General features: G+C 42.0%; 1 protein-coding gene across 1 annotated transcript; it reads left to right on the top strand.

Annotated features, from left to right (window-relative positions):
* The first annotated feature begins 3,597 nt into the window (after nucleotides 1-3,597).
* LOC139455587 (N-sulphoglucosamine sulphohydrolase-like) lies at nucleotides 3,598-12,239 on the top strand. Its single transcript, XM_071237137.1, has 7 exons — nucleotides 3,598-3,693; nucleotides 4,537-4,669; nucleotides 6,198-6,331; nucleotides 8,760-8,910; nucleotides 9,772-10,007; nucleotides 10,601-10,776; nucleotides 11,295-12,239. Exons 1-7 carry the CDS (start codon nucleotides 3,600-3,602, stop codon nucleotides 11,895-11,897), a joined length of 1,527 nt encoding a protein of 508 aa, XP_071093238.1. The 5' UTR covers nucleotides 3,598-3,599; the 3' UTR covers nucleotides 11,898-12,239.
* Nucleotides 12,240-13,891: the final 1,652 nt, after the last annotated feature.

The following is a 13,891-nucleotide window of genomic DNA, read 5'->3' on the forward strand; positions in this document are numbered from 1 at the left end:
TATCTGTATTTCTTGCAGATCTTTGTTGACACACTGGGGCAGCATATCTACAGATGCATATAACCATCTCATTTGAAACAGCATTTTAAACAAAAATATTTTTGTAATAGGTCTATATTTTTGTTTATGAATATTCTATAGACTGGACGCAAGGGAATATGCATATAATTTTATATATTGTTTCTGATCTCCATGGCATCTACAACCAACTATGCTTGTCTTAAAAGGCAACTAACAGGATCGGGTGGTCAGGCTCACTGACCTGGTTGATGCATGTCATCCAGCCCAAGTGGGTGGATCGATGCTCATGATATTAATCTCTGGATTGTCTGGTCCAGACTTGATTATTTACAGACCGCCGTCATATAGCTGGAATATTGCTGAGGGTGGCGTTAAACAACAAACCAACCATGGCTTCTGCATCCAAAAGGGTTGTACTATTGAAGGTATATTTGTGTTCTGTGGCAGTTGTTTTTGCTGACATTGAAATATTCAAACCGAGATGGTGAAGAAATGAAGCAAAGTCATTTTAGAAAGTTGTCATCTGATTTGTTCCAAGAACCCATGCATCCTTCATTTTGGGTTCACCTGACCAGGGCCCACTTGCACAAAGCGATCTTAGCGCTACGACTATTGTAAGCCTATGTTAAAGCATGGGAGTTACGATCATTTTAGCACTAAGATCACTTTGTGCAAGTGGGTCCTGATCTCCGATTATGGAGATGTTAAATCTTCAAGCTGGAAGGATATGGTATCAGAGTAAAACATATAATTTTCATGATATGGCTGTGAAGTAGCTGTAATAATGCTGATCAGTCATAAAATCTAAAGGGCCTTACGCTGTTGCTATGGTGTTGGATGTTTCAGTATTACAAGCTATGAGAAAGTGGAATTATTATAGGTGTAACATGGGTTTGATGGATTTCATTCATCATATTTTTCATTGATTAAACTGCTATTAAGAATATTTGCATTTGTTCATTTTGGTGAGAAATGATAATAAAATATAATTTTCAATGTATCTGTACTTTAGTTTTTGTTTCATCAGACAATAAATACTGGGACTTCCCGTATTTAAGCCCGGACCTAATTAAGGAAAATAGCACTTTCTATCTTGAAATATTTTATTCGAAATTAAGCCCAGGGCCCTTCGCTGAAAAGATTAAAAACTATTAAGTTGTTTTAACTGAGAAAATATGATACATGGGTTTTTCTTTTGAACAGATTCAATAAATACTGAACTGCTTCAAACCATTCTGTATCAACGGAATCCTAAACTAATGTCAGTAGATGCACCAAACACAGTTCTCGTCAATACTTGGTGTAACCACCCTGCTGACGAACAACTACCGCCAGACGCCTCGTCATATCAATCAGACGTTGCACTTGGCGTTGAGGTAGGCGGGTCTCTGACGACCTTGCCGGCCTACAATGCCCCACATATATTCTGTTGGATTAATATATGTACTTCTTGATAGCAAAGGAATGTCTCGATCGCATTATGACGTAAGCCAACGCGAGTGTCAAAATGGGGGACAAATGCTGTCACAAGGATGTCATGCTGTCCATCGAGGTCCGTTCAGATTACCCTGCACTAGTCACAAGTCATTTGAATGAAACACATCCCCATACCATTACCGACACTCCACCAAATGGATGGGTGATTATAGAATGTCGTGGGCAGCTATGGCTGAATTTGCCGGCTTCCGGACCCATGTACGGCCTTCTGCCGTGTGTAACTTTCATCAGAAAAGGGATACTCTGTCGTGATGCAATATTCAAGTTTAGACCATACCAAACGAGCAGCTTCATGTCCCTGAGTTAACAAGGGACGGGGGAGGTCGGGTAGCCGAGTGGTTAAAACGTTAGCTCGTCACGAAGACCCGGGTTCGATTCCTGACATGGGTACAATGTGTGAAGCCCATTTCTGGTATCCCCCGCCGTGATATTGCAGGAATATTGCTAAAAACGGCGTAAACGCATACTCACTCACTCAGTCACAAACACGTTAAGTGATTGCTCTTCTGGTTCTATGTCCAGCTGTTTTCAGACGATTTCGGATGGTTTGGGTTGAAATCCCTCTGCTTGGTAGCCACGAGCTGTGCCTTCACAACTGTACTCTTGTCAAATGGACGTCGTCTAATAATCCTGCATCTTCTCTCCTGGCTTCACGATATGACTGAAATATTGCCGACGTGACGTAAAGCATAAAGTTACTCTTCTCTCCTGTATGTCTTGCGAGACTGATTTCATTTGTCGTCGGTATTCTTGTACCAATCTTGAAATTACTTTATGGTGACGCCCAAGTTGACCAATTTCCCTACAAGGCATTCCTGCATTTTCATTCCAATATCTGCCATCGTAACGCTTCAGATGTGTGATTAAACTGCTCTGTGGTGAGAAATTAGTACCTGCAATGTTCACGACCAATTTGAATGTGTTTTTAGACATTTCATGAGCTTTGTCCTTCATGTGCAGTGTGGGCAACATGAAGGTCGTTGACAGATGTATTGGCAATGGAAGGGTGGGGAAAAGGGCCATATTATTTAATATATGGATACAACTAACTCATTATCAAAACTTTTCATTTTGGTGGTGCTTAACTAATTTCTAGGGGTGTACATGGATGTCTGAAAGAAGTTTCTCCACACTGTCAAGAATAATTTACTTCGTTGATATCAGGTTATCTAATAGAAGTGACACAATTCGCTTACGTCATTCTTGATACATACATGTAATCAAAGTGTTAAATGACACATTGATGTGTCCGATTCTGTATTAATTTTAATAGACGCCCCGGTGTGTAGATTGTAGCACACTAAATATGATAACCCAGCTCTGTTGCAGGTCCGGCTCTATTGTTGTCACATGTCTACTAGAATTCCACCACTTTTTGCCATGGACGTCCGAAGTGCGTTGGAGGTCCGTCTTTTAATGGCGTGGCATCTATTGAAGGCCGGGTATATATTTGGGCCCTCCGTCTTGTTTGGGCCCTGACATATATTGAAGGTTCGGCGTCTATTAGATGTCTAGAGTCTGTTCGGACCCTGGTGTTTGTTCGCGTTTCGGCTTCTATTGGAAGTGCGGCATCGATTGGGGTCCGAGTCCATGGAGTGAGTGAGTGAGTGAGTATAGTTTTACGCCGCTTTTAGCAATATTCCAGCAATATCACGGTGGGGGACACCAGAAATGGGCTTCACACATTGTACCCATGTCGGGAGGCGAATCCGGGTCTTGGAGGTGTCGTGGAGGTGCAGCGTATATTGAGGATCCGGCGTCTATTGTAGGTTAAGCTTGGATTGGAGTTCCGGCTCATATATGAGACCCTGATTCTACTGCCATGGAGGTCCAGCGTATGTTGGTAACCCGGAGTCTATTGAATGTACCGCGTTTATTAGAGGAAGTATGGTATATGAATCATATACTTTTATCAACCTGAAGACCTTGACCTTTCCTGAAGATGACAAAACATTGTTGTATCCTTCATCAAGTGACCTACATAAATCACGATAGACATACAGAGGTATGCTGATCAATATGGATATTGTAGATAACGCGCGCGTCTGTGCTGCCTGTATCACTACAGTGTGCCCAGCAACATGGCGAGGAGTGTTTCAGTATTCTGTCTCTGTGTTGCGCTTATCGTTTGTCACGTCAGTGGACAGATACGTCGCAATGTACTTCTTATTTATGGTGAGTACCTTGTCATCGTGCTCAGATTGACAGTAATCGTATGATCCGGGACGAATCTAGCATTCAAAGAGACGACCAGCGGATCCTGGTACGATTAAGGGAAGCAACTCTGTACACTGAATTGCTTGGTTTTGGTCATTGGATCACCCGTAGAGGAAATTCCGAAACAACACGGGTACATGAATTAGGTAGTGTGTGTGATAGTCGTGGTATAATTAGTGGTAGTTGTTGAGGTATTAATATTGAGTGAGTACATTGTGCAAAACCCTCTTAGCAACATATTTTAGTGATATCACAGGGTGTAAGGGGAAAGTAGTAGTAGTAGTAGTAATAGTAAATAGTAATAGTAGTAGTAGTGAGGTGAAATTGGGTTTAACGTCGCGTCCAAGATTATTGCACTTATATAGCGACGTGAATGCACGTGTGTGTGTGTGTGTGTGTGTGTGTGTGTGTGTGTGTGTGTGTGTGTGTGTGTGTGTGTGGCTGCTTGTACTAGTCCCGATGCCGATTTATTGTGCTAGCTCACTGATAAACCATACCGCAGTTTAACATGAATACCCCACTCAGACACAGCATACTGACTCCGAGCCGACCCGTACTTGTTTTAGCCCCTTAATGCCGAGCGCCAGACAGGTAACAACAAGTACCACCTTTTAACGTCTTTTGGTATGACGCGGCCGGGAACCGAACCCCGGACCTTAAGCTTTCCGGGCGGACGCTCTACCACTAGATCACAGAGGCGGTCTACTACTACTACTACTACTACTACTAGTAGTAGTAGTAGTAGTAGCAGCTGATACAACATACAAACTATGGTATGGCTATTTGCAAGTTTAACTGCAGGTGACGATGCCGGCTTCCAGATGGGCGCCTACAACAACACGGCCTGCAAGACGCCAAACTTCGACAAGCTGGCCGCCAGGAGCGTCGTCTTCAAACATGGCTACACCTCCGTCAGCAGCTGCTCGCCAAGCAGGTGAAGGCAGGATTTCCTTTCCGCAGTCATGGCTGTTATAATTTGCAAATGTCCCTTGGTGTAGCAATGGAACTTGCCAGTGTCCAGGCTCGTGTATTTACAGGTATTTTCCTGAGTGCGGCAAACAGAACAGAAGGTTCATCTTACCACGTAATGTGGGAGTGTCTCAAACATGTCTACACCTCCGCCAGTAGTTGTTCGTACAGCAGATGACCTCATCTCTCTTCATATATATCCTTGGCAATAAGCTGCATAACGCGCCTTTGTATGGATTATGCCGTGTCAACATTAACCATCAGTCAATAACGATATACATGTATGCACAGTAAACTACGGTTATAACGAACTCAAATAGACCACTAGTTTTAGTTCGTTATAACGGTAGTTCGTAATGGGCATATATACAACATCTATACAGCAAATGGCCGGAACCAAAAATTATGTCCGTAATATCCGTCAGTTCGTTATAAGCGTGTTCGTTATAAACTGATTTTACTGTACTCTCCCATTTGTGGTGAGGTGAGTTGAAATGGGGTTTAAAAATCAAGTAAAGTGAAAAAAAAATGATTGCGATCTTGTAGCGAATGTCAATTGTGCCAGATATATTAAGTCAATTCCCGAAAGATAAAATATCTAAATATTCGTAGAAAGTATTTACATGTGCAAGTGCTGAAGTCACACGCTCCGTAATTGGATTCAAAAACAAAATATTACTTTATATTTATATATATTTATATATTTATATTTGGGGCGTGGCCTCACATTGCTCAGTCTTTGAAATGACCTTGATCTTGACATTGTGAATAATTTAAATAACAATTGATTGCCGTAACGAGCTTTTTACGACTAACATCCGTGTTGTCCTTACATACATGGCATACATCTCTGCCTCATGGCATTCATTCACCTGTTGAAGGAGCATGTACTCCGAAACGTTGTGTTCCTCATAATAGTGAGTGTTTATGGTTTTACGCCGCTTTTAGCAATATTCCAGCATTATCTGGCTGTCTGATACTACAATAGTTACGTGTATGTGATATGGGAGCGTAATCAAAATTCGCCGTCATTCGTTTGAAGTTCAAACATGGCAGAAATAGGTCGAGAAGCGCGGTAACCACTTCACTAATCTAGCCATATTTCGCAATGTACACCGAGATACACGATGTTACAGCTGAGATGATGAGGAGATGATGGCTATAATTTTGATTTTGCGCACTCAATGTTTCACATCTTAGATCACAGTTGAAAAGGGTATCTCTATGGCCCCGTGGCACTCAGGGAGTGTGAAATGTCAGGGACCATCTAGAGGGTTAATGTAGAATCGACTAAAATGAACCCAAAGTGAAGACAATGCGTGAGTTATCCTTCCTTCCATGACTTGGAAGATGCTGATTCTATCATCTACTGGTTTGCCTGACCAAGACGCGATTATACACTGGCCGCCGGGATATAGCTGGATTATTGCTGACGAAGGCGTGAAACAGTATTCACTCATTCACATGTTAGAGCTCATGTTTGTTTCTTCTAGGTCCGTGTTGCTGACTGGCCTTCCCCAGCACCAGAATGGGATGTTTGGTTTGCATCAGGACCCGCATCATTTTAACAGCATGGACTCGGTCCGGGCACTTCCTACTATCCTAAGCAATGCCGGGATCAGAACAGGTACACACAGAGACAAAAACACACACGGACATATACGTTACCTTAGTAACGCAACGGGTACACATACGGACAAATACGTCACCTAAGTAACGCAACGGTACACACACGGACAAAGACGTTACCTTAGTAACGCAACAGATACACACACGTACAAAGACGTCACCTTAGTAACGCAACAGATACACACACGTACAAAGACGTCACCTTAGTAACGCAACAGGTACACACACGTACAAAGACGTCACCTTAGTAACGCAACAGATGCACACACGTACAAAGACGTCAACTTAGTAACGCAACAGGTACACACACGTACAAAGACGTCACCTTAGTAACGCAACAGATACACACACGGACAAAGACGTCACCTTAGTAACGCAACAGGTACACTCACGTACAAAGACGTCACCTTAGTAACGCAACAGATGCACACACGTACAAAGACGTCACCTTAGTAACGCAACAGATGCACACACGTACAAAGACGTCACCTTAGTAACGCAACAGATACACACACGTACAAAGACGTCACCTTAGTAACGCAACAGGTACACACACGTACAAAGACGTCACCTTAGTAACGCAACAGATACACACACGGACAAAGACGTCACCTTAGTAACGCAACAGGTACACTCACGGACAAATACGTCAACTTAGTAACGCAACAGATACACACACGTACAAAGACGTCAACTTAGTAACGCAACAGATACACACACGTACAAAGACGTCACCATATTAACGCAACAGATGCACACACGTACAAAGACGTCACCTTAGTAACGCAACAGATGCACACACGTACAAAGACGTCACCTTAGTAACGCAACAGATGCACACACGTACAAAGACGTCACCTTAGTAACGCAACAGATGCACACACGTACAAAGACGTCACCTTAGTAACGCAACAGATACACACACGTACAAAGACGTCACCTTAGTAACGCAACAGATACACACACGTACAAAGACGTCACCTTAGTAACGCAACAGATACACACACGTACAAAGACGTTATCTTCGTAACGGAACAAGTAGGCATAGATCAATGAAACCCGTCATTCGCTGCTTGTTAATAACAGGTATTTTTCTATGTATCACTTCAGGGAGCTATGGATCGACCCTAACAAAGGTCTACCGACCATTGTACGCTCTAGGCTTTTCAGTGCTCTTCTCCAGTTTGCTAAAATCATACAATATTTTCAAAAATCTTCAGACTTAAGCGATATATTCCTTAACCAGTCACCTTCAAATACGTATGCTTTATCTTACCGAAAGTGAACCTTAAATAAGGATTCAAAAACAGGTACGGACTTTGCACACAAAAACATTACGGCCCCCCAAAAAACTTTTTTTGTTTGGATCTGGAATGTTTTCATATTCAAAGTAAAAATGATATCATACAATAAACGGATGAGGGGATACGGTAACGTCAGCTTGTACAGAAATATGTTGAAGAACAGGTGTTACTATGATGCCTTTGGTTTTACGTGTTATCATGATCATGCCAATGTGGCCTATTCATTGGAGGCTTCGTGGATTATTAACCATCTAGTCAAATGGCCGAAATATAGATAAAATAAAATTTCAAAATGATTGTCGGTTTGGTTAACGTGAGAAATAAAATGTTACTCTCTTCCGCATTTTTTACCTGAAATTATTTCATTATACAAATTAATTAACAGAATTGACAAAAAGAGAGATTGATCTCAAAATTTTGCTTTTATCCTCATTTATGAAATTTTGTTTGACGGATCCTTTAAACGAAGCAATTGCTCAAAAACATGTAAACCTTTGTCTCATAATCTTAATTAACTAGTGATTATATTCTGTTTTCGCTAAGTAAATCGACCTATTATTCAGCCGTTTTCGACCTACAGTATGACACACAGCTGCAGCCTGCATCACTGGCGGTCACGTGATCTGGCATCTGTTTTATCAGTTACAGCTGGTAACTGCAGGTTCATCATTAATTACACGACCTTGCTGAACATTTGTCGTGCCGTTGTCTAAAAAACTTCCATGTTAAATCAATGTAGCAGCTCATAAAAGCAAAAAACATATACATTTTAGATTATTTCATTAATGAAGCAACAGCTTCGACCTAGGGCTGCTGTAACTACGTAGATGCCTGAGTAGTCGGTCGCCCCAATCCATGCCAGGCCTGTTTGCCGCACTGTTGGCAACAGTAACTAGTTTGGTATCCCGCATTTAATCAATGTCTTCTTGTATGTATCCCCCGATGTCGTTTCTAGGTTTGTCAGCACCATGCCTGTGCTTGTAAGTTTCACCAAAAAACGACAAGCATCTCTTTGGTCTTTCCTTCAAAATTAAGCTGACACGCCATGGTATAACTGGAATACGTACTGTTCAAAACCCAACGTTAAACCTAACTCACTCACTCTCTCATTCAATCTTGTAGGCATCATTGGCAAGAAGCACGTTGGGCCTGATGACGTGTACAAGTTTGACTATGAACAAACAGAAGAGAACAACAACTTGAATCAAGTTGGAAGGAACATCACCTATATGAAGAAATATGTCAGAGAATTCCTCAATGCCAAAGACACTAGGTAATGGCGGGGAATAGGATTCGCTCTGGGGGGTTTCATTACAGCTGTTATAACTGTCCCTCCGACATTCATGTGGATGACTTCTGAATGACGAGGCCACGGGACCTATGATTTAATGGCATGGGTTTGTGATATGGTTGTGGGATTTGGGCGAGGATGTTGTTTGGTGTCGGTTGTGTGGTTGGGGTGGGGAGGTTGTGTGTCTTGTGTAGTGAGGTGTGGGTGGGTGCGTTGGGAATGAGTCCGGTGAATAGAATGTGTGTGAGCGTCTGTGTGAGCGCCTGTGTGAGCGTCTGTGTGAGCGCCTGTGTGAGCGTCTGCGTGTAAAACAAGGACTGGTCGGTTGGGAGTAAGCATTCTGTGTCTGAGTGGTTTGTTCATGTTAAACTGCGGCAGGGTATCCCAGAGGGCTAGCACCATAAAATCGCCATTGATCCGGACTAGCAGCCACACAAGCGCGGGCACACACACGCACACACGCGCGCGTGCATGTACATCGCTTGACAAGTGCAATTGGTCGCCTCCTGATGTATGTTTTGAAGCAGAGGCTGAAAACATTCAACCCCCAAAATACCATTTTCGACAATGGCCAAATATGTTTGACAAACGTATCTTTTTCAATATAACTAGACACATCCAGGTTACAGACAAACGCGAGGAGAGGGACATGTGATCACCACACTCCGGGAAACATCCTAGCGGGGAATACGCGGGCTTGACACAATTCTAACCAGTTTGGTAATCGAACCTGGGACTTATGTCATAGGCGCCACCCTTCACCGCTATGATATTTAGCTAGACTGGTTTGACATGATCATATGTTGTTGTGTACTGGCAGAGTGACCTCTCTTGCTGCTTCAGGCCATTTTTCCTGTATCTGGCCTATCACGACCCTCATCGGTGTAGCAATGATCCGAATTTGGGGCAGTTCTGTGAACGCTTTGGTGACGGTCAAGAGCATCACGGCGTCATCCCTGACTGGAAGCCGGTGACATACAGACCTGAAGATGTGGAGGTGCCATACTACCTGCCGGATACACCCGCCACCCGCCAGGACCTCGCCAACATGTACAAGACCTACAGCAGGATGGACCAAGGTGATGCTTAGTCAGTTGGCCAAAGAACGTATATTCGGTGAGGTGGTTCGTGGTTCGACCTCGGTCAATTCCACGATGTTATTCTAGCGCCACGACTGCCTTAAACCCATACTTTAACATGGACTTATGTTTTCATGTGATGGTTTGCTGTTCGACCAAGTCCTATTCCACGAAGCGGTTCTATAGATCAGCGGCTGTCGCAACACTCATGCTTTAACTTTGACTTGCGATACTGGAATGAGAGCTTTAAAGTTTGTTGTTTGTTTGTTGTTTAACGCCGCACTCAGCAATATTCCAGTATATGTCGGCGGTCTGCAAATAATCGAGTCTTGACCAGACAATCTCAATTGGAATACGATGACGTGCATCAACCAAGTCATAGAGCCTGAACACCCACTTCCGTTAGTCGCCTTTTACGACAAGCACGGATTTCTGAAGACCTATTATAACCCAGATCTTCACGGTTTGGGCTCTAAAGAAAGAGATGATCTATATTATTGCTTGTACATGAAAATGCTCAGTTAAGTTCTTAGGATCACATTAATCATCGTTATGTAGATATAATTTCTTTTTTTATTGTATCTGGTATATAGGCCTGGGCTTGTTCCTCAAGGAACTTGAAGACGCTGGTTTCATCGACAACACCCTCATCCTCTTCTCTTCGGACAACGGCATCCCTTTCCCGGGGGCCAAGACCAATCTGTATGACCCCGGCATGGGGGAGCCGATGATGGTGTCTTCACCACTCCATAAAGAACACTGGGGAAAGGTACATGGAGACAACACCATCACTTGTGCAATGGCACCATTAGGATGTTTGATAAAATGTTACCCCTTTGTCTCAGGATTAGTCGACCCGTCATTACTTGCAAGTTGTCTTAGGGCCGTAAAGTTCTGTGAAGAGTTGCGCTCCTTAGTGCATTAGGGATCCACTGATCATTTCGGCACCCTTAACGTCCTCATGGAGTTCAACGAAGTGCTAAACGTCTACGACCCGGAGCACAATGGGTTTTGTCGTCATAGAACTGAAATAGTGTTCAAATAGCGTTAAACAGTCTCAGCTGCTTTCAGTAGGGAACCGACCATTTAATTTTTATGTACTTTTTTATTCAGAATGTCCATCGATTTATATTTTTATCAAACTTATTTCTCGATCAATTTCGAGAGCATATAATGAATATAGATTACTGTCGTGCTTGCAAAGCCAAGCTACTGATTTGGGGTAAATGCAAAAATCTGGTTAAGATGGATTTATAACCATACACGGACACTTATGTATTTGTGCAGGTCACCGAGGCAATGGGAAGCACAATGGACTTTGCACCCACCGTATTGGACTGGTTCAACGTCAGCTACCCTAAATATGAAATGGATGGCAAAGGGCCTGTGACCCTCACGGGGAAATCCCTTCTCCCCGTGGCAGCTGACCCAGCCACCAGCCAGCCCGTGTATTCCTTCGTCTACTCCAGCCACGACATGCACGAGGTCACAATGTTTTATCCAATGAGGGTCCTCCGTACACAGCAGTTTAAATTAATCCACAATTTGAACAGCCATGCTCCTTATCCATTGGCTGGTGATATCTACCAATCACCGACCTTCTTGGATCTTCTGAACCGTACCCATAACAACGTCGATACCCATTGGTTCAAACCACTGAACACTTACTATTACCGCGACCAATGGGAATTGTACGACCACAATGCTGATCCAATGGAGTTGCGTAATTTAGCTAACATAACAGAATACCAGTCAGTACTAACCAGCATGAAAAAACAATTGTATGGATGGCAGACAGTAACCAAAGACCCCTGGCGATGTTACCCAGCAGGTGTGTTGGAGGGGGACGGTTGTGGTCCGCTGTATAATGGGGAGTCTCCATCTGTGTAAGAACATTTGGACAAGAATATTATAGCCTGCAGAAGATGATTAAACGATTTGAAAGTTCCAAAGTATTCGTTTTCCCTATATCTTGTTATGATTTCTTTTTGTTCATGTGATGTAAAATTTGAGAAAAACGTGCTTTTTTTCATCAATTCGTATTTGGCGTATCTTATGACGTCATCACACTTAATTAAGAATGTTTTTCTGTTCTTGCCAACATTGTCATCCTTAGCTGCATATATATATATGGAACAAAATAACCTTACCGAAATGTAAGGTTGGGTAAATTTCTGGAGTTGTGTAAATAAATGTTAACGTATTTCGCAATGTGGAAATTTCTGATATAAATATTACTTGCAACGTATCCTTTCTAATGTCTGAGAATTCTTATATTTTCGTTTGAATTATTCAGTACAAGTAATCAATATGGCAGCACCTGGCGTTGATGTTAACGCGATAGCGTGGAACGTTTTATTACATCCCTGTCATCTGCAGCTGCCAGGCGAATTTGTGTTATTAAACGACAACGAATTCCACCGCAATTTTATTTGCCTGGTTGATCTGTAAACGTTGTAGAGATAACCCCAGACTCTGTCAAAGAGTGAATATTATTCACCAATGGGAGTAAACAATATTGAATCAATATCACTGCATCTTGTAAATAACGAGCTCTGTAAAACATGATCAGGCTCATGGTGCTGACAGACTGGTATCCGCATCTTCATCTCGAATTCGAACATAGTTCCAGCGGATCCTGACTAGGTTAAGGAACGCAACTCTGAACGCAAAGAGATCTACCTTCACCCCGCCTCAGTGTCTTCATATGAAGAGGGGGCGGTGGGGTAGCCTAGTCGTTAAGCATTCGCTTGTCACACCGAAGATCTGGGTTCGATTCCCCACATGGGTACAATGTGTGAAGCCCATTTCTGGTGTCTCCCGCCGTGATATTTCTGGAATATTGCTAAAAGCGGCGAAAACTATACTCACTCACTCACTCAGTCTACCGGGAAAATGGAATTATTTTATGACAAATCTAAAACCTTGAAACGTTTCATTACCCCTTGTAAGTGCGATTTAAAAAGCAATCCTTTGTTTGCAAAAATATTAATAAAAGTATCAAAAAATAATTAATGTCATTAAAATTCTTTATCGTAAATTTGGATAATTATGAATATATACAAACATTCTATATTTTTGAAATCTTCGAGACTGTCGTTATACGCGAAAGAAAACACAAATGACGAGTGACTAAAATAGCGATTGACAAGTTAAATATGAAATGTACAGTTTATAACGAAACATTTTCAAAAAGAATAACAAATGGCAAGAACCGATATTAACTCCATAAATGACCATGCCATCTGTCATTATTTTGCCATGTCAATGTGGAAATAAAGTAAATAGGAACTTAACAGTTTGCGTATTGGCTAAAAGGGAGATAATTATTGGGGAGGTAACTCTTGCACGACAGTAGTTCTGTCACAGTGTAATCTTCACTGCAAAGAAACATCAAGTTTATTTTCAGTGCAATGAAAATATCACTTTTCTCAACTTCAGAAAACTCATTCTTTCACACTGAAACATATGATTAAAGCTTATAGTCGGTGAAAGGCCTCAGGCCCATAGTTCAATTCTGTTTTTGGGAGTGGTTACAGATCCGTTTAACAGCTCATATTCTAATTAACAAGCATGATAAATGAACATTGATAGATTTTTTAGAGTATCTTTATCAGTTGTTGACATGATCGTTATAATTGTTTGTAGAGTGGGATGTACATAACAGGGAAGATCAATATATTTTCTTCTAAGGTGGGATAATTTGGACAAGCTAACAGAAAATGAAACTCATCTTCAATCACATTTAAACCACATTGCTCACATATTCTCAATTCTCTGGCTATGTTTCCTATGCCTGCCTACTTTGATCCTAAGTCTATGAGAGCTGCATCTAAATTGTGCTAAACGTATTCTAAACCTTTTAAAGTTGATGTCAAACAAAT

The sequence above is a fragment of the Haliotis cracherodii genome, unplaced genomic scaffold, assembly GCF_022045235.1.
Source record: "Haliotis cracherodii isolate W230 unplaced genomic scaffold, xgHalCrac1.p SCAF_11, whole genome shotgun sequence".
Lineage (NCBI taxonomy): Eukaryota > Metazoa > Mollusca > Gastropoda > Lepetellida > Haliotidae > Haliotis > Haliotis cracherodii.